Here is a 21591-nt window from a genome sequence, read left to right on the forward strand (position 1 = left end):
TTGTTCAATGCTGGTAGGTTTCTTATTTTAGTCTTCTTCAGATTGCTCTAGTTCTATTTCTCTGGGTTGGAATTCTCCAATTTGTTGGGGGCTTGTGAAGTATCACTCACATGGTACTGGATTTCCTCATAGATGTCATAACTTTTAGTAGTTACCTATTCCTTGGGGGCTAGCTTTCATGGATATTCTATGATATAAATACTCTGGATTGTGGATCTCTTCTTGTTGGCTATCACCCTAACTTCCTGGGTACACTGTCACTGAACCAGATCTCAGTTGTATTGACTCGGAATATTATGCACACTGCATGGGTAGCACACCTCCAGCAGGGCTCTGCACCCTGGACAGATCTAACTCTGGACCTGTGTGGGTGACTCTGTTTTCATGCTTGAGGCAGATGGGTGAAGATATTTTGGCTTCTCTGCATGGGGAGGCAGTATATTTTCTGCTACTGGCTTTACTCAGAGGGGCCTAATTTCAGTTTTTCGCATGTTGGATCTTGAGGCTTTTGCTGTCATTTGGGAGCAGATGTTGAAACCCTACCTTTGCTCCTGAGGCAAAGCTGCCACCTCTATTTTTTCATCCCCTCACCATTCCCATCAAGAGCTTAACTTTAGCTTCTTCTTACAGTGTGTTCCTATATTCAATTTCTGCTCCTTGGAAATCATTCTTACCCACCTTTCTTATGCTTAAGCTTGGCTGTATAGTTTTCATTTAAAGATATTGCCAGGTAACACTTTTTAAATGTTTATTTTAAATTCACGACTACCTGTGCAAGTTTGTTATTTAGGTAAACTTGTGTCGTGGGGGTTTGTTGTACAGATTATTTTGCTACCCAGATATTAAATCTAGTTATTTTTTCCTGATCCTCTGCCGCTCCCACCCTCCACCCTCTGACAGGCCCGTGTCTATTTTTCCCCTCTGTGTGTCCATGTGTTCTCATCATTTAGCTCCCATTTATAAATAAGAACATGCGGCATCTGGTTTTCTGTTCCTGCATTAGTTTGCTAAGGGTAATGGTCTCTAGCTCCATCCATGTTCCGGCAAAGGACATGATCTCATTCTTTTTTTGGCTGCATAGTATTCCATGGTGTATATGTATCACATTTTCTTTATTCAGTCTACCATTGATGGGCATTTAGGTTGATTCCATGTATTTGCTATTGTGAATAGTTCTGTGTTTAACATAACCATGCATGTGTCTTTATGATAGAATGGTTTATATTCCTTTGAGTCTATACCCAGTAATGGGATTGGCCAGCCAACACTTAGCTATCCAAAAAGCAGGTGGTATAATCCCTAGTTACTTTGGCATGCTTTTTTTCATCCTCTCTACTAGGATGATATATAGGATCCAAGACCCTATATATCTATTGGGTCTTGGATTTTTACATCTTTTTCCTGCCCATACTCTCTGATGACTTCTCTGAAAAGGACACTATGCATTCTATTTGGATTTTGGCTTGTAATTTCTAGCTGTGAGACCAGTAATCCCTTCTCCTGACCTCAGGTGGGCCTTGGTCCCTGTACCTAATTATAGGGTCTATGCCCAAACATGGGCATATGGATTTTGCAGCCTCATCCCTGGGTCAGAGCCACTGTCTCTGTATTTTCATCTGTGCAGTGAGAATACTTAGACAATCAGCCTCTATGTTCAGACTTCAGAAAGATGTGTGGATGAGGACTTTGGAGAGACACTGGCTACTTCCGTGTGAATAGCTCCGATTCTCCTCTCTCAAATACCAATGCCTTTGTCCTAACATTACCGAAATGAGTAAAATGTTATTATGAAAACTATATCCAGAATGTGTTTAGATGGAACTAGAGGGGAGTATATAAGTATGTTTGCAATCTGTTAGAGTAACCCAGATGTCTGTCATGTTTAAAGCTGGGAAAATTTTACCTACTCTCTGGATTAAGTGAGATGCTTTGACAACTCTGGATGTGAATTCTTGCATGAAGAGGTTGGCTGGAGCAGGGCAACAGCTACCCTCTTCAGACTATATGTGTCCTCCAAGTTTTACACAGTTCCCAGGAGACGCACTTCATCTCGCTCATTTACTGACCTGCCTGGGCTCTTTTGGCATCTGTGTGTTTAACCTTGATAGGAACTTTGGGTTTTAATATTAATGTGATATAATTTCAGGCTGAGGAATCCAAGCGATGTTGGGTTTGCTTAAATCATTTGTAACTGAGTTATGAGAACCAGATTTACAGTTTGGAAAACTAAGACATAGTGTGAAAGGTGGTTTCACGAATTCTATATTAAATATCATTGTCAGTGCTTGATCTGGTTTAAATATTGAGTCACTGTTCGTATGTGTTACCTTGGAAGTTGAGTTTATAATGGGAAATACTACAGTTACGAATCAAAAAGGCTGACTTGCAGTCCTAATCTTGAAGACTTTGGGTTATGTAGAAGCAAATGAATATGAGAAATATGAGGCACTTAGAAATAGAAACATCTAAGATAAGTCTCCACATATGACCAGCTGAGAAGTAAAGGTACTTACTTGCGGTTCTCTGTGAAATTACTGAAAAATAAGCAAACAAAAATCCATTTAATTTTTCTCAAATAGAAAACATATAGTATTATCTAATATATTTTGCTGGAGTCTGTGAGGGGAGGACTTGGGTGAGTAATGAAGGAGGTATTCCAAACCACCCTATAGATCATTTGGTTTTAGATTAGTTTTATAATGCAAAACTAGATGTAAGATTTAACAGTGATGATGTAATGATGAAATCAAAGGTAGAGTTTCCTTAAAGGCCCTCTCCATTTATTGGACCTGAATAACTTTGGGCATAGTGTTGGGAAAAGACCACTGGATCTTTGCACTATAATGTTTGAAGGAACACTGAAGGTTTCTCTCCATTTAGACATCATTTTGGATTTCATCTCTTTTTCTCTCTTTCTCTCTCCACCCCACTGAAAATTCCTCCGACTTGTTATTTCATAGTATTGTTCAGTTTATTGTTGATGAATGCTAGCTTACGCCTGCTTTTAATTAGTGTTTTAAAAAAATTATAGGGCAAGCAGGGTAATAAGGAAGCAAGAGAAGAATGGGAAACTCAAATCACTTTGACAGAAGTGAAATGAAGGGGACCATAGAGAACCAAAGAAGAAAAAGAGATGTTATACTTACTTATGGGTGCCACGGGTGGACCTAAAAACCAAATTAGATATCAGTGAAGATTTCTTTGAAAGAAACAAGGTTCCCTCTAGGGAGGTATATTTGTGTAGGGGAGAATCTTGGACACCGTTCTGGGTCCGAATTATGATTCTATGACTAAGTATTCTTGAGTAAGTATTTGGCTCAGTTTCTTATCTCTTACAAAGGGGTTAGTGGAATTATTCTGAGGATTAAATGAGATAATGTAATTAAAGCACTTAAATAGTTCTAGAGGAGATACAAAGTAAATATATGTTTGAAACTATGTAAATATAACTTCCTTCTCAGGGAGAAGCTGGATGAGCAGAAGGCAGAGGAAACTGGAAGCTTTGAGTCAGGCAGCTGCACACACAGTTAGAAATGAGCAGGGTAGAAGACAGGTCTCTAAGCCTTGCAGGGAACAACAAGAACAACAACAGAAAACAGTAGACAAAGAAATTGAACTTACCGCGGGGTGCTGAAGGTGGACCAGCTGAAAAACAGAGAGGTATCTTAGCAACTGGTTTTTCTCCATGATATTTTCCTTTCTATGTAGAGAGTTTCTTCTTGGTAGGTCATTATAACAATAGGGAAAACTTTCCCTTTGGTATTCATTTACTTTTAACATGAATCAGCAGAATGTGAACTTTCAGAAAATCATCAATAACTTCATGGAATTTTGATGATGGGAAGGTAAATGGTTAAAGTAGTATGCACCCCAAACCCGGAAATCTTAGCAGCACCAGGTAAAGGAGAGATTCTAGAATCCTACAGTGCTGAAAACATGGACTTACTGATAGCAAGTGAAATGAATCCAGCTTGTAAATAGACCAGAGAAAATTATCTCCTTTTTCTTTCCCCTTTGCTCAAATTGTCTTTCAATTTGTTAAGTCCCTTGTAATACATCATTTTGACCTGCTGATAAACTTTCTCCTCTGCTCTTTATTTTTTCATAAAATATTAAGTTTGATTTTTCCATGGAGTTATTTAAAAGGTGAGAGAATGATGTGTCACGTGAAAGCAAAACATGGAGGAAATGCCCTATAATTTTTTAAAGTTGTTGTTTAAAGTTTAGGCTTAAATCCTCTAAAGTCTCTAAAAGATGATACAAAATTTTCTTAGATGTTTTGGAATTTAGTGTGGAAAAAGAGAGCAGATACAGCAGGAGGGTCAAATGAAAAAGGGTTATAGAAACTTCTTACCTACTCCTTTCTCTCCTACAGTTTTTTCCCTTTTTAAGATAGTCTCTCTTTTTTTTTTTTAATTATACTTTAAGTTCTAGGGTACATGTGCACAACGTGCAGGTTTGTTACATATGTATACATGTGCCATGTTGGTGTGCTACACCCATTAACTTGTCATTTACATTAGGTATATCTCCTAATGCTATCCTTCCTCTCTTCCCCCTCCCCACAATAGGCCCTGGTGTGTGATGTTCTCCTTCCTGTGTCCAAGTGATCTCATTGTTCAGTTCCCACCTATGAGTGAGAACATGTGGTGTTTGGTAAGATAGTCTCTTGTTGATGGGCTTTGAAATTTTGTAACATTTTTTTCTCTGCTCTGACTTATCTCTTCCCTTTTTGCAGTGACTGCTAACTGCTTGAAATCCTGCAGGGGATTGTAAATTGGTAGTCTTAAAACTTTCCAGTACATCATTAATAATCTAGGGAGGTTTTGATAATGAGACAGCAAGGGGTCAAGATGTATCTCAAGCCCTTTGTATCCCAATATGGTCAGATAAAGACTCTCGGGCTCCACTAGAGACTGAGTCCTAAAGGGGAGAGTTAAATGAACACATAGACTTACTGATTGTGTGAGGATGTGATCTGACTGAAAAACAAGCAAAGATATTTTTTTGTTACCCCTTTCTTGTTTCTTTTCCTACTCATTTTTTTTTCTATTTGGTAAATTTACTAGTGATATACTTGCTTGAACTGTTTTTTTTTTTTTTTTTTTTTTTTTTTAATCAAAGGCACTAGAAATTTCCAGAAAACTAATTATCAGCTGGCTGAATTCTGGACAATGGAAAAACAAAAGGCTGAGAAAATAGAACTTCAAGTTCCATGTTGCATCTCAAGTTCCAATAGGCATCAGTAGACTTTGATAAGTGCACCACAGAGAAACAAATAACTGACTAATTGCCTGTATAGATAACTTATCTAGAAAGCAGAAATGGATCTATATCATTTTCCTCTCATTTTTTTTCCTTCTGCATGGAAAGTTCCTAATTAACATTCTTTGGAGTCATGTAGAAACATTTTTCCCTGTTTATTTTTTATGCGAGTCAGTGAGTGTTCTAGAAACTTGTTAATAATGTATTTATGCCTTTCTGCCCATGGACGCCACGGAAGAAGCAACGTTAAACTCTCTCTTCTCCCGGCCGTCTTGTCTAAGTCAGAGTCTCCTAAAGAGCCGGAACAGCTGAGGAAGCTCTTCATTGGAGGATTGAGCTTTGAAACAACTGATGAGAGCCTGAGGAGCCATTTTGAGCAACGAGGAATGCTTCCCGGACTGTGTGGTCATGAGAGATCCAAACACCAATCGCTCCCGGGATTTTGGGTTTGTCACATATGCCACAGTGTGGAGGAGGTAGATGCAGCCATGAATGCAAGGCCATACAAGGTGGATGGAAGAGTTGTGGAACCAAAGAGAACTGTCACAAGAGAAGATTCTCAAAGACCAGGTGCCCACTTAACTGTGATAAAGATGTTTGTTGGTGGCATTAAAGAAGACACTGAAGAACATCACCTAAGAGATTATTTTGAACAGTTTGGAAAAATTGAAGTGATTGAAATCATGACTGACCAAGGCAGTGGCAAGAAAAGGGGCTTTGCCTTTGTAACCTTTGATGACCATGACTCCATGGATAAGACTGTCATTCAGAAATACTACACTATGAATGGCCACAACTGTGAATTTAGAAAAGCCCTGTCAAAGCGAGAGATGGCTAGTGCTCCATCCAGCCAAAGAGGTTGAAGTGATTCTGAAAACTTTGGTGGTGGTCGTGGAGGTGGTTTCGGTGGGAATGACAGCTTTGGTCATGGAAGAAACTTCAGTGGTCATGGTGGATTTGGTGGCAGCCATGGTGGTGGTGGATATGGTGGCAGTGGGGATGGCTATAATGGATTTGGTAATGATGGAAGCAATTTTGGAGGTAGTGGAAGCTACAATGATTTTGGCAGTTAAAACAATCAGTCTTCAAATTCTGGATCCATGAAGGGAGGAAACTTTGGAGTCAGAAGCTCTGGCCCCTATGGTGGTGGAGGCCAATACTTTGCAAAACCATGAAGCCAAAGTGGCTATGGCGGTTCCAGTAGCAGCAGTAGCTATGGCAGTGGCAGAAGATTTTAATTAGGAAACAAAGCTTAGCAGGAGGGAAGAGCCAGAGAAGTGACAGGGAAGCTACAGGTTACAACAGATTTGTGAACTCAGCCAAGCACAGTGGTGGCAGGGCCTAGCTGGTACAAAGAAGACATGTTTTAGACAAATACTCATGTGTATAGGCAAAAAACTCAAGGACCGTATTTGTGATTAATTGTATAACAGGTTATTTTAGTTTCCGTTCTGTAGAAAGTGTAAAGCCATCCAACAAAGGGTTTTGATGTAGTTTTTTTTTTTTTGCACTCATGCTGTTGATTGCTAAATGCAATAGTCTGATTGTGATGCTGAAAAAAAATAATGTATTTGTGTTCTGAGTAATGGAAAAATAAGGGACCAAGGAAATTGGAAGTTTATCGTATCACAATGTGAATGCATACATTTTGGCTTAAGATATGTTAGACACTGCTGGAGATAATTGAGTTTCAATCATGAAGGGAAATAGTCAAACTTACAAGAGGATCCAATAGCTGAAAAACAAAGATAAATCAATGTGTACAGGCTGCTGAAAGAGGAGCTAGTTTTTGTACTACTTTCCTGAAAGGAAATATCAGAAATGGCAATGGAAGAAACATCCTTCTTAGGGCAGGGGCATAGAGCTCTGTGCTGGGGAATATACCTGCCACCATGCCTTGTGGGGATTCTGCCTTCTGCTTAGTATAGGAGGCTGCAGGAAAGGGAGATGATTTATCTCTTCCCTTTTTACAGTGAGTGGTTACTGCTGGAAATCCTGCAGGGGATTGGTAATTTCTTTAAACTGTGCTGCCTTTACCTTTCTTCTCCCTATTTCTGCAATTTTGTGAAATCTTTCATTTATTCATACAAATATCCTTCCCTTCCCTCGTTGACAAGTCACTATAAACTTAGGGTAGTTTCCGAAGTATATCTCTCTATTTTGGGTTGATCAGTGGGTTTGGTATTCTCCTTTATTCATTCCTTTTAGGGGTGGAGGAGCAACTAAATAGTGGAATAAGCAAAAGAGATGAAGGAATATGAGTTTCTACACACACAAGACAGAAATGAGCAGAGAGGAAAAGTATGCTAGGCCCTATAACAGGCATGGAACTTAACCAGTCATTACTGAAGTTTCAGCTGGTGGTAAGAAACAGAAGGAACACACAATGGAGAAATCAACATGTGTAGAACCAAGTGAATTCAGTTCTCCCTTGATAGGCTTAAAGAGGGTAACTGCAGAGAGGATATGGGGGGCTCTAAAATCTGACAGCTCAGTGCATGTCCAGTCTTACGTGCCTTACTTTGTGCTTTGTAGCCTCAGACCTGTTTCTGCTGGTCTGAGGCAGGAGATTGGTTATAAAGTGATAAAGTGAGGCTTTATTCTTCCTTCTCATTTCGCTCAGGGACAGTAAATGCTTGAAACACTTCCAGAGGTTCATAATGTCTTAAACTTACACTTATATGTACTTTTGTCAGTCTCCTTTTCTTTTTCGTTTATTTTCTTTCTTTTTATTTCTTTTTGAGGCAGAGTCTTGCTCTGTTACCCAGGCTGGAGTGCAGTGGCATGACCTCGGCTCACTGCAACCTCTGCCTTCCAGGTTCAAGTGATTACAGGTGCCTGCCGCCAAGTCTGGCTAATTTTTGTAGGTTTTTTTTTTTTTTTTTTTTGAGACGGAGTCTCGCTCTGTCATCCAGGCTGGAGTGCAGTGGCGCAGTCTCGGCTCACTGCAAGCTCTACCTCCCAGGTTCACGCCATTCTCCTGCCTCAGTCTCCCGAGTAGATGGGACTACAGGCACCCGCCACCACAACCAGCTAATTTTTTTTTTTTTTTGTATTTTTAGTAGAGATGGGGTTACACCGTGTTAGCCAGAATGGTCTCGATCTCCTGACCTCATGATCTGCCCGCCTCGGCCTCCCAAAGTGCTGATATTACAGGCGTGAGCCACTGCGCCCAGCATCTTTTTTTTTTTTTTTTTTTTGAGACAGAGTCTCACTCTGTCACCCAGGCTGGAGTGCAGTAATGCCATCTCAGCCTACTGCAACCTCCACCTCCTGGGTTCAAGTGATTCTCCTGCCTCAGCCTCCTGAGTAGCTGGGATTACAGGCATGCGACACCACGCCCAGTCAATTTTTGTGTTTTTACTAGAGATGAAGTTTCACCATGTTGGCCAGGCTGGTCTTGAACTTCTGACCTCAAGTGATCCACCCTCCTCGGCCTCCCAAAGTGCTAGGATTACAGGAGTGAGCCACTGCGCCAGGCCAAATTTTTGTATTTTTAGGAGAGACGGGGTTTCACCACATTGGTCAGGCGGGTCTCAAACTCCTGACCTCGTGATACACCTCCCTTGGGTTCCCAAAGTGCTGGGATTACAGGCATGAGCCACCATGCCCGGCCCCAGCCTCATTTTCTTTAGTCATTCTTTTTCACCTAACCTTTTAATTAATTAATTATATTTAAGAGGTGCAAGTACAGATTTCTTATGTGCATATATGACAAAGTGGTGAAGTCTGGGCTTTTAGCGTACCCATTACCCAAATAGTGAATATTCTACCGGGTAATAACCTTTCAATTGACTTGAAAAGTCTTCTTCCTACTCTCCTTACTAGGGCTGTCGGGAACCACTAATTTTTGTTAAAGTCATTTAAATTTTAATCAATTCATTTTGCACTTTCTCCAAATCACTTATAACTTCGGGACAAGCTAGGAAGGAATAAAATAGCAATATAATTTTCATTTATACACTATCATATTTTTAAAGTGTTTACACATAGGAGAGAGGGAGTCAAGCAGGGGAGAAAAGGGAAAGGGAATTCATGTATCCATGTAGATTCTCTGGCACATGGTGGCTATTAGGGAACTTTAGACCACATGTGACCCTTCCTTTAGCCCCAGTGAGATCCTCTGAGGTGGGCTGGCTTATGTTTATCCTCTGAGTAATAATTATGAGAACTTCCAAGGTTATCAGTCTTGGCAATATCTGTGAGTACTGAGAAAATCAGTCTTGATTCAGGGGAATAGTCAATAACAAATGGCTCTTATTCATGTACAAAAAGGATAGTTAGAACCAGAATTTAGGGCAGTAAATATCCAGTTTTAATGGTCATAGTATGATTGTGTGGGATGCTGCCTGCCCTCTGCACATTTTGGGTTTGTTTTCCCAAGTGATCTTATAGGACTGTAAACTCCATGGCACCAGAGACCAACCACATCTCTCTCTTCCTTATTCATGACTTTATCCTCAGTGCTCAGCTTAGTATCTGATACATGGTAGGAGATCAGCTAGATGAAGGAATGTTTGTTTGAATATATGTGATTGCCTTCTGATAATCCTTCCTGCTTGACTTAAACTTTCTAATGCTATCCCTTAATTTCAAGACTCAGAATTTCCCATGTCCTGGGGTTGGTTTGATTCCCTATATTTTAACACCGGTTTCTCCCTAGTTCATCACAATATGGACTTTCACTTTATTCTCTTCCATATGTGATGCTTCTGCCAGTTCCTGTAATTACAGCCCAATTACTGTCATATCGTGTTCCACGAGGTGCTCTGTCCTTTCTTTCCCTCACTGTCGTGTGTGTGTGTTTGCGCATGCGCACACGTGTGGTGGGGGATGAAAGGTGTTTGGAGATAGAGAGCAGGATAGGACATGAGGAAAGAGAAAGGCCTTTGGAGAGAAGACCGGAGAACTCAGGTTGGACTAGACCCAGAATAGTATTTCCTGTAAAATTTTATTGTCTTTTCTCCCTATTGTATTTATTCTTAAAATTTGATTTTCTTTTCTCATTTCCTCCTCATTGTCTCCATTATCTTTGAGTAGGCCCTTTAGAAACTACAAAGCACTTCAGAACTGGAAAGCTGCCCTTATTATTCTCTCTCTGCTACTTTAGAAAATTCTTCTGTATTGTTATAGAAGACATTGTGACTATTTCTGGGGAAATTTTCTTACTCTTTTTCTTTAAAAAAAAAAAATAGCCTTGGAAAATTCTCAGTAGGTTGAAACCAGGAATCATAAAAACATGCGTAAAACAACTGCTCTTATGGCAGTAAGACACATCTAGGGCATTTCAGACAGGGAACAGGCCCTCTAGACACTGGAGAAGATCAAGGAACCTGGAGGGAGAAGGATAGATAAGGTACTTACCATTGGGTCCAGGATATTGTACTAAAAAATAGAAACAAACAAATTAAACACACACACACACACACACACACACACACACACATTTTTGTGAGACAGAGTCTCACTCTCTCGTCTAGGCTGGAGTGCGGTGGGGTGATCTTGGCTCACTACAACCTCCACCTTCTGGGTTCAAGTGATTCTCGTGCCTCAGCCTCCTGAGTAGCAGGGATTACAGGTGCCCGCCACCATGCCTGGCTATTTTTTGTATTTCTAGTAGAGATGGGGTTTCGCCATGTTGGCCAGGCTGGTCTTAAACTCCTGACCTCAGGTGATCCGCCCACCTTGGCCTCCCAAAGTGCTGGGATTACAGGTGTGAGCCACTGCGTCTGGCCCAAAAACACCTCTATTAGTGCTGTTTTCCAAAGGCAAGCAGTGAAAATGATTTTCTCAGGAATTATTAAATCTCATTATTCAGGATTAAATATTTTTCATTGCACTACTGCTGTACTGTAGCCTCTCCATAAGAACCAGATCTTCTTCTAGGAGATTATTAACCCTGTTTTAGTTAGCATAACCACTTCATTCTTGCTTTTCATTATAGGTGTTGGAGGTGAGATCCTTAATTGTATTCCTTTCCCCACATTCCCCCAGTCTTTTTTCCTCACATTACTGTTTCACTCTCAGCTATCTTTCTTTTATATTCTTGTTCATTTCTTGTATTCTTTTCCAGATTCGATTACACCTTTGCCTTAGGAAGCTATTCTAATGATTATTGACAAGCCACTAAAATTATTATTAGAGCAATGCCTGTCTGTTATGAATTTTAAGGTAATGGAATTTCCATTTTCTAAAATATAATTGGTTGCCCAGAGAGATGTTAGTGTTAATCCAAACTGCACCATTTTGTAAGCCTCCAGCTATTTTGAAGACCTTGGTCAAAGTGAAACATTCCACGGGGGTTCAGGCTGTGAGAAACGTTCTGCCTAACCACCTGACTACATTTCTAAATATGAGGACTACAAAGTGGACAAAGGGCCAACTAAAGAAACCTTCCTATCATATTCTGCTGGGAGAAAGTGCAAGGAACACCACATTCTGCAGGAACAAGGGCCAGAACTCCCTCATCATGGGAACATCTCATCAAATATCCTGCCGGGCAGCGAGCCATACTACCCAGACCCCTCCCAGCCATGCCTATAAGTATCCCCAGCCTGTAAGCAGCGGTGGACACTGGCATTAGGCTAGTTCCCCGCTTCTGTAGGTCTTATGCTGGACATAAAGCCTGCATTTGCTGTACAGCCACCACTCGCTCTGTGTCTTTCTTTAACCCTTGCCTTCCCTCCAAAACCTAACAGTTAGGATATGGGGAAATGAAAGTCTAAGACATATGATTTTTAGATTCTTTAACCCAGATACTTAAACAGTTGGAGCCAGTCTCCTTCAGACATAGTAAAAAGCCAATAGAGATAAGTTGATATACACAGGCAGCTTACCAATAGGTCCTGGAGTTTGCACTAAAAAGAAGTTCAAATTGGCATATTAGTATGGTTATTTGACTGGGGAGTATATTTTTCACTAATTTTATCCTAGAAGTGAGGCTTTGAGAGGTAGAGCAGGGCAGAAGAATTGATATCAGTTATGAGATCATTAGGGAGAATTAATCCAACTATGTTAACTATAGAAAAAAGGAAAAAGGATATTTAGCATTTACTGCAGTATTTCAGCCCAAGGTGAAATTTTTTATAGGATTCTTACCAACCTAAGAGATACTAGGGAAAGGTGAAACTTTGTTATTAGGTATTAACATTACTGATAGTAGGGAAAGGTGAAACACTTCCTGTCAGTAGGAGTAGAAAATATTTCTTTCCCAAGGATCTGTTCTTTCACTAAAATCTTTATTTCTGATCAACTAATATGTTCCAGAGGTAGACATTAGAATGGAACAGGCCAGTTTCCTCTTCTCACAGCTTCCAGCTTATTGGAGAGTGATAGAGCAGTGACTGCTGCTTTGATTAGCTTTAGAGTCTGTGAGCAAAGAGTCAACAAAACCTTCTGTTTTTTTTTTTCTTTGAGACAAAGTCTCACTCTGTCACCCAGGCTGGAGTGCAGTGGTACAATTATAGCTCACTATAGTCTCCACCTCCTGGGCTCAAGTGATCTTCCCACCTCAGCCTCCTGAGTAGCTAGGACTACAGCTGCCTGCACTATGCCTGGCTAATTAAAAAGAATTTTTTTTGCAGAGATGGGGTCTTGCTCTGTTGTTGCTCAAGCTGGTCTTGAACTCCTGGTCTCAAGTGATCCTCCTGCCTTAGCCTCCCAAAGTGCAGGGATTACAGGTGTGAGCCCATGCCTGGCCCAAACCTTCAGTTTTTAATGAGAATTTGGCCTTCAGTTGGTTTTCTAGCTCTGATCACCTGATGACCTGATAAATATTGAAAGCCTGTTATATTTATTTATTTATTTTTTTTGAGACAGAGTCTCACTCTGTTGCCCAGGCTGGAGTGCAGTGGCATGATCTTGGCTCCCTACAACCTCTACCCCCTGGGTTCAAGCGATTCTCCTACCTCAGCCTCCTGAGTAGCTGGGACTATAGGTGCACGACACCACACCCAGCTAATTTTTGTGTATTTTTTAAGTGGAGATGGGATTTCACCGTATTGGCCAGGCTGGTCTTAAACTTCTGACCTTGTGATTCGCTGGTCTTGGCCTCCCAAAGTGCCAGGATTACCGCGCCTGGCCGAAAGCCTGTTATGTTATTTAGCAACACTGCTTACATAAGAATGATCCTTGATGTCAGACTGCATCTGAACTGGGAGAACTGTAAATATGTATTAAGAAGCCATAACTTTGGGCTTCCCTGAGTGCAGTGACCCATGTATTTGGTCATATTCCTTACGGGATCCCTGCAGGTAATGTGTATGGGGTTCTTATAGGAGATTTTAGTTCCTGGTAGACCTGTGGGGTTTCTAAGCCAGGTCAGCTCCCAACTCATCTAACAGAAGGCCAAGCAGAAAAGGTCCTAGGTGGCTATGTGGACACCTGCATAGATCATGGCGAGTACTGCTCCCACAGCGGAGGGATAGCTGATAACGCCCTTGCTGGCAAGCTGTGCTTCCTGCCTTAGGTCCTACTGAGTAGACTGGTACCAGATGAGAGCTATGGTAATCTTGTAAGTCTGCAAGGTTAGTTGAATCTGAAAAGACCATATCCTCACCCAGTGGGCATTGCAGTTAATAATTCTTCACTTCAGTGTCACTCAGGATGAGAAACATCCAAATTTTGATCAATATAATCCCCGAACTTTTAACTCTGAATTTTTTTTTCTGTGTATAAACACCTAGAAAGTGGCTGTCCAGATCTGGATACCCTTGGCTATGAGCAGTAGACCAGTTATATGTTTAGATATTATGCTAATAGTTGCTTTGTCTGTATCTACAAATATGTGTCTTTGATTCTGAAGTAGAACTCTTAGGAAACCTGCCCTCTTGACATAAGTTACTAAATCCTTGGATAGGTGATCACTTCAAAATGTATTTTGTTTCTTCAGTTTTTCTATATTTTCTTCCTGTTTCCAGTTTCAATTTGTGACTTCTTGTACCTTTATTTTTATTCTCTTTCTCAACGTATTCGTTTCTTCTTTATTCTCTTATGTGCCAATTCACTTACTTTTTCTCCTTCCAATTTTCTTCCTACTTTTGTTCTTTTAAAATTTCTCCTATTTATCTGTCTCTAACCTGCATCTTCATTCTTTATCTGTTACTATTTGTGTTACTCATTCTCTCACTTTATCTCCTCTAGGCCTTTACTACCTTTTAATCTCAACATTAGAAGTTCATTTTATTCACTGTTAATAACTCGTTATAACACCCAAAAATGGAAAGATAGTGGAAAGAATGAATAGTTAATAAAACTTTAGTCTTAATTTTATTAACTGACCCATCCTCTTTTTTTTTTTTTGAGAAATGACTCCTGACCCTCAGTTTCATCATTTCTAAATATGAGGATAATAATTGCCTTACCCATTGCCATTTGATGTTGTTTAGATGCAACAAAGTAATGTACACGAGTGTTAGAAAAATAGTAGTAAGACCTTATAGGGATCACTCAAAGAATGTGAGTAGGTTGCTAAAAGTTGCTGAAAATAGAGCCTAACTCTTCTGGAGAGAACTTTTCAGGGCAATTAGAAAGGAAAGAAAGGCCGGGCGAGGTGGCTCAAGCCTGTAATCCCAACACTTTCGGAGGCTGAGGCGGGCGGATCACGAGGTCAGGAGATCGAGATCATCCTGGCTAACACGGTGAAACCCCATCTCTGCTAAAAATACAAAAAAATTAACTGGGCGTGGTGACGGGCACCTGTAGTCCCAGCTACTCAGGAGGCTGAGACAGGAGAATGGCCTGAACACAGGAGGCGGAGCTTGCAGTGAGCCGAGATGGCGCCACTGCACTCCAGCCTGGGCCACAGAGCTAGACTCTGTCTCCCCACCTTCCCAAAAAGGAAAGGAAACTTAAAATTTGCATTATTTTACAAAGTGAAGATTATCTAATAATGGAAAAATCATTTCCATGGAAAGCAAAGCAGGAAGTTTAGGTGCTGGGTTCTAAATCTTTATTAAATATTGACTCTACAGAGCTAGATTATATGCTGAAGTGGAAACAGCTTAGGACCATCTCTAGCGGGATATTTTTCACTTTGCATTTCAGCTTCATAGTTAATATATTTTTATTGCAAAACCTGGATGAGTCCAACCTGAAGGAGCACTGGGTGAAATTATGAGGTGGCAGAAGGACTTGATCCTTGAGTCCTTGGGCATGAATAATTGAATTAAAAATAGATTGATGTTCTAAGTAAAGTACCAAAAGGCATTATAATTGAGAATCAGATGACTTACCAATGGTTTTGTGAGAGAGCTCTAAAGAAAAAAGAGAAAAGAAATCAGTAGCTATATATATATATTATATATATATAATATATATATTTTATATATACTTTTTATTTATGTACTTTCATTTATATACTTTCCCCAGTAGGAATCTGCATCACTAATGTAAAGTTCAGCTGCAGTTGAGTAGTAGAAATGGTGACTTTCTTGCTATGGCAAACTAGTACATGTAAGGGCCTCCTCATCTAAAAATCCCTTGTGTGATGCTGAGGAGCCATTGGAAATCTGCAAGGGTTCATTCTCCACTTCGTAGTTTGCTTTTATTGGTGAAGTGTATGTTCACAGAGCTAATCATGACTTACTGAAATGCTAGGTCGAAGAAAAATAAGAGGATGAAGAAAATGTGAACTCCAAACCCTTGAAATCCCAACATGGAAACCAGGTAGTGATCCCTAAGATACTGCAGGAAAGTAAAATGCTCACTGTGGAGAATCAGACAGCAAACTTACTGATAGGTCCTGTAGCTCCAGCTGCGAGAGAGAGAGAGAGAGAGGGAGAAAGAAAAAGATACCAGTATGCTTCACCACTGTGAAGGAAATTCCCATTGCCTAACACTCGCTCTAGGGAGTATCATAAATAGAAACAACGGGAAGATCAAGAGTTGCTTGTATGGCGAGCCTCAGGCAGGCTCCCTGTTGCACAATATAAGGGACCTACAGGGATGGAGGCCTCCTCCTGCTTTCAGGGATGGTTGGAAATCTTCAGAGGGTTGGGAAAGACTCACTCCATATTAATCTGTTATGCCTCTATTTTTCTTCTTACATTTTATTGCCCCTTGCCCCCAGTTTCCTTAGAGACAGGGTTTATTTGAAAGATGTACCTTCCCTTGCTGATGGATCATTATGACTATTACTAAGAGGGCTGTTTTGGTTTATATTTTTAAATGTTAGCCTGTGAGATTTCTTAACACTTTGTGGATGGCCTCTTTGGAAACTATGTAACAGGAATGCTAGGGGAATTGAGAAAGACAGTGTTAAGAAAGCATGTCACCCCTAAACCTCAGCATCACACAATATACCCATTAGCAAACCTGCATATGCACCACCTGAATCTAAAATAAAAGTTGAAATTATTTAGAAAAATGCAGAGCAGATCAGGCCCCAAGACTTCATAGGTCAGATATCAAAGGGACTAGAGTGGAAAAACAACTTGATACTCACGAATAGGGGCTGTGAATTGCACTGAAATACAAAAAGGAGGAAAGTGTGGTTTGACAGAATTTTCATTTTACCGGTATTGTTTCTAAATAAACTATGAAACAATTCAACCAGAGGAGAACAACTACTGTGGGACTGCAGATAATCTTAGCCTGGAAGCCGCATAACCCTCCTACCAGTTTAAATCATTCAGCATCCATCTTAAATGAGAAATTTAGGTAACTAAAAAATAATAAATATAAATAATTAAAATAAAATACAATTTTAAACATGAATTATTTGGCTTTCCCTTGTCCTAAATTCAGTAACAATTCAGGATATTGTGTCTGATGACTGGGGCATCAGAAGGTGTCAGAAGATTTGAATACAATTAAGAAGTACAAGTGAGAAATCCTGTAGGGGTAGAAATGGTAACAGTTAGGATGTGGAGAGGACCCCATATCCCACAGAAGGCCAAAGAACGTTAGAGGAAACAGAAAAGGAACTCACTTATAGGTCTAATAGTTCCAGCTAAAATATGGAAAAAACAAAATAGAACTAATGAGAAAATACTGTTTGCATTAAAATTCTTTCTGGGAAAACATCACAAATGTAGATACCAGGAGCAAAATTTCCACTTCCATGGAGGAACAAATAAAAGTTTATAAATGCTTCCTTCTTCATCTTGGAGGACCCCGGTTACTGCTGGAATCTGCTAGCTGGAACTGTAGGGATGCACATTTGGTCAGGCAGGGCTCCTTCCCCTTTCCCGACGGGTGTCCTGCTTGTATCTCAGTAGATTACACAGGCCTTTGCCTGTCTTCCAGCTGGCTAATTTGAACTTGCTTAGCTAGAACCTATAGCCTCATTTTCTGAAGGAGACAGTGGGAATTTCTGTCTCTGTAGTGATTTTGGCCCTTATTCAACAGAGTAAGTTGGCCTGCCATGTAAGAGGGAATAGAAACTGCTAGGTTGACTTAAGACATTTATAGGTATGAGTAGTGGGCAAAGGAATTGAGACACTAGACCCACATACTTGTTAATAATGCAGTAACAGTCTTCTTATTTATGACCACACACACACCCCACCACACCTCTCTACACCTCATGCACCTCACAGGCTATAAGTGATCCTCTCACCTTGGCCTCCCAAAGTGCTGGGATTACGTGTATGAGCCATTGTGCTTGGCCTAATATGTGCTTTTATGATACCTACCCAGTATTTGCTCTTGAAGTTTGACTTGATTATTTTAATAATGTTTCATTTGTATAAACACTCCAAGAGGAGTAGACACAGGATGTGATATACCACGAGCTTTAATTCTCAAATCACTTTTTTCCTCTTTCCTTCAGAGTTAGTGCTGCCTCAGGGGCTCAAGCTCTGAACATCCTCAAAAATGCAGGATGGAAATGTGTTAAAAACTGAATTAAACCCTGATGACTTTCATCTTTCTTGTCTTTGACTTTAAGGTCAGTCTTGGTATGGAGAATCGGCAGGGCTGGAAAAGCTGGTTAAATTTGGACCAAGTGCATTCATCTTTTTATTTCCTCTCTCAGGGCAGAGAATTAAAATCCTGTAGAGCAATGGTTCTTAAACTTTGGTATGCATGCAAATCACCTGGGGATCTTGTTAAAATGCAAAGTCTCATTTAGTAGGTCAGGGGTGGGCAACAGGCTCAGACTCTGCATCTCTAAAACTCCAAGGTGATGTGATGCAGGTCCTTGGACTCACTTTAAGCATCAAGGCCATAAAGGGCTGGTAAAATCTCAGATCATATAAAAGTCATTGTTTCCATTTACCATTTTTTTTTTCCTTTTTAAATCAACTTCCTCTCACTTATCCCTTATTCTCTATTCCCAACCAATGCTTCTTCCAGAGATGTACGCTACAGTTTCATTTAAAATTCTATCTGGATACTTCTTTCAGATTTATTCTTTGTTCATAGCAGGGGATATACATCCCACAAACATCAGTGACAGTCTGGGATCCTCGGTCAGTGAGCTGGGACTCACTGCATGTCACTAAAATTTTCTTGGTGGGTCTTAAGTAGAATGGCCACCATCAATCCTCTTTCTTTGAGTGTTACTGGGTTTTCTCACAGGGGAATCTTTCTTCCTTTCACTTGACCATTTTTTGTTCTTTACTCTTTTCCCCTCTGTTGGATCTCAAGAGTTTGGAAAAGTTAAAGGTAATAGTACTTTCTTACAGAGGCACCGCAGTTTATTAAGATAAGAATAGGGAATAAAGAATGGGAAAAGAATGGACAATTTGTGAAAGAAACAAAAGCATCTAGAAATATGAAATGTCTTACATATTCTAACAGTTTAGTAGAGCAAAGCACATGAGAATTAAAGGGCAGAAAAAGAACTTACTAATGGCTCCTGCAGTTCTGGCTAAAATACAAACAAAAAAGGTGAGTTTAGAGACAGCATGACTCAAGGGTGTTTATCTCAGGGAGTTTCAGATCAAGCATTTACTACATATTTGATTTACATGGAAAGGCAGCAAGAAGGTAAGTATGCATTTTCCTTTTTTCCTTAGGAGACTGTGAAAATCATACTCCCTGCAGTTATTATTCTTAATTTTCATTATCTTCCTGCTGTCAAATCCTTCTAAAGATTATAGACAATTTTCCCTGGCCCCACAATCTTTTTCACAATTTCATTAATTAATCTAGTTTTTATTATAAGAATTTCCCCTTTGCTAAATGAAAAAATTAATCAGTCACTTATAGGATCTTGAAATCAGCCTCAAATTCCTCATACTGGTAAAAGAAAGAGAGAACAGTAAAATTGCAAGTTTTTCTCCTTTCCTCCACCTTTATGTGCCTTCTCACCACCCTCCCCATTCCTTTGGTAGCAGGCACATTGTAGAACATCCAAATCATTACACTTGATATGCATGTATCAAAATATCACATGTATCCCATAAATTTGTGCAATTATTAGGTGTCAGTAAAAAAAGGTTGTGCATATGGGAAACTTACAGAGAGGTTCTTCAATTGTTTTTAAACATTTTATACTACCTATAATAAAAATTGAAAAGTATAATATTAGATTAGACTTTAGACTAAATTAGATTTAGACTATCAGAAGGCATGGAGATAGATAATCCCGTTCCCTCCTCCTCCTCCCCAGGTGTGGTACAAACAGTCTTGAGGTTAAAGACCCGAGTCCCAATTTTGCTATTCTTTAGTTCTGTGATTTTGGGCAAGTCACTAAATGTTTTGAACATTAATTTTCTCATCTCTAAAATAGAAGTGGTGTCCCCATCTTACTTATATTGTGAAGTTGCAGTGAAAAATCAGGAGTAATAACAGAAGGGAAAGCTGAAAAGTTGTATTAGAAATGTTATGGAAAGAAATATTCAGTAACTATAAACAAATGAAATACTTCGGCAAAGTAGTAAGCTACTTTATTTTACTTTTTTCTGCTTTATTTTTTCCTTTTATTTCTGACTGTCATTTGAAAAGTTCTGAGTCCTGACAGCAGAGCATTATAATGTGTACTTAATTGTGTTTTTATTTTTGATTTATTAATTTGTGTTATTTTAATCTTTAAAATAACCCTGTCTTCTTGTGTACCTTAGTACCTTAATTATGTCATTTTAATCTCTGTTGCTTCTGTCTTGAGAAATAACCAATCATATTTTAAGACATTGAAAATTTTGCAATTTTTTCTCTTAAAATAATTGAATAATGTGTTTCCTTCTTTGTGTTTCCCCAGAAACAACAGGATCTACCCTCAGCATTTGGGAAGAGATGTCTGTTTTTCTATGTGGTATTTTAGGCCATCAATCACTGAACTGTCAGTTTCTTGAGAAGGTGAAGCCACTTCCACCACCAAATAAAGATAATTTTAAAAGGACAGTTTTCTATACTTAAGATTTTTAAGATTTAAGATATTATCCTATGTTAGGAGTGACAAGTATACTTGAGTTATGCATATTTAATTTTGATCAATTAGTAATGACTATCTGGAGATCAGAAGAATTTTAGGATACATGTGGGCTGAGCAGGTAAGAGAATCATGATCAATTACTGATGTCTGCCATAGGCAAAGGCATGAGCAGAAATGTAACACAGATCTTATATATTCCATTCCTGACCTAAAGTAATATGGAATAATGAGGAGAAAGGAATTTTTCTTTTCTCTTCTTTTTTTTTTTGAGACAGTCTTTGTCACCCAGGCTGGAGTGCAGTGGCACAATCTCGGCTCACTGCAACCTTTGCCTCCTGAGTTCAAGGCATTCTTGTGCCCCAGCCTCCTGATTAGCTGGAATTACAGGCATGAGCCACCACGCCCAGCTAACTTTTGTATTTTTATTGGAGACGAGGTTTTGCCATGTTGACCAGGCTGGTCTGAAACTCCTGGCCTCAAGTGATCCCCCCATCTCGGCCTCCCAAAGTGCTGGGATTACAGGCATGAGCCTCCGTACTGGGCCAAGAAAGGAAATTCTTGAACTGAGTATTTTGTGGCATTTCCCAGCTGAAGACAAATAAGCAGGGCAGTGAAAGGCATTTACTTGTTGCCTTACAGAGCAAAGAAGTAGATAAAAAAAACTTAGGATGTACATATCCTGCCAAAATACTGAATATTATGTGTTTTGGATTAAGGACACTGTCTCTGTGGATATTCTTTCTAATGGGAACATCCAAGTTAGTTTGTTTAGAGAGTACCACATTTTCCATACCAGACAGAATTCCTCCTTATCTTTGTGGTGATCACCAACTCACTTGCATTAAGGGGTCCAGCAGGTCTCAGGATTGTGAACCTGCTAGAGTTATAAGGGATAGAGATGGTGAAAATTCCATGCCCTGCTCAGAGGCATTCAAATTCAAAGTTTAAAATAATGCCGTGCTGGCCAAAGAAAACACATCTACAGGTGGCACTGGGCTACTGTTGGC

General features: G+C 39.7%; 1 protein-coding gene and 1 pseudogene across 1 annotated transcript in view; one reads left to right on the forward strand and one right to left on the reverse strand.

The window, feature by feature from the left end:
- TSBP1 (testis expressed basic protein 1) overlaps window positions 1-21591 on the reverse strand; it is a 66739-nt gene that overhangs the window by 20111 nt on the left and 25037 nt on the right. Inside the window, exons 8-17 of the mRNA XM_026448128.1 lie at window positions 19672-19710; window positions 19058-19078; window positions 16709-16729; window positions 15998-16018; window positions 15498-15518; window positions 12102-12122; window positions 10630-10650; window positions 3622-3645; window positions 3147-3167; window positions 2510-2534 (exon numbers count right to left, since the gene is read on the reverse strand). Of these exons, the coding sequence (XP_026303913.1) occupies window positions 2510-2534; window positions 3147-3167; window positions 3622-3645; window positions 10630-10650; window positions 12102-12122; window positions 15498-15518; window positions 15998-16018; window positions 16709-16729; window positions 19058-19078; window positions 19672-19710 (235 nt within the window). The remainder of the gene's footprint in view (window positions 1-2509; window positions 2535-3146; window positions 3168-3621; window positions 3646-10629; window positions 10651-12101; window positions 12123-15497; window positions 15519-15997; window positions 16019-16708; window positions 16730-19057; window positions 19079-19671; window positions 19711-21591) is intronic.
- LOC116418809 lies at window positions 5674-6658 on the forward strand (annotated as a pseudogene).

This window comes from Piliocolobus tephrosceles, chromosome 5 (assembly GCF_002776525.5).
Source record: "Piliocolobus tephrosceles isolate RC106 chromosome 5, ASM277652v3, whole genome shotgun sequence".
Lineage (NCBI taxonomy): Eukaryota > Metazoa > Chordata > Mammalia > Primates > Cercopithecidae > Piliocolobus > Piliocolobus tephrosceles.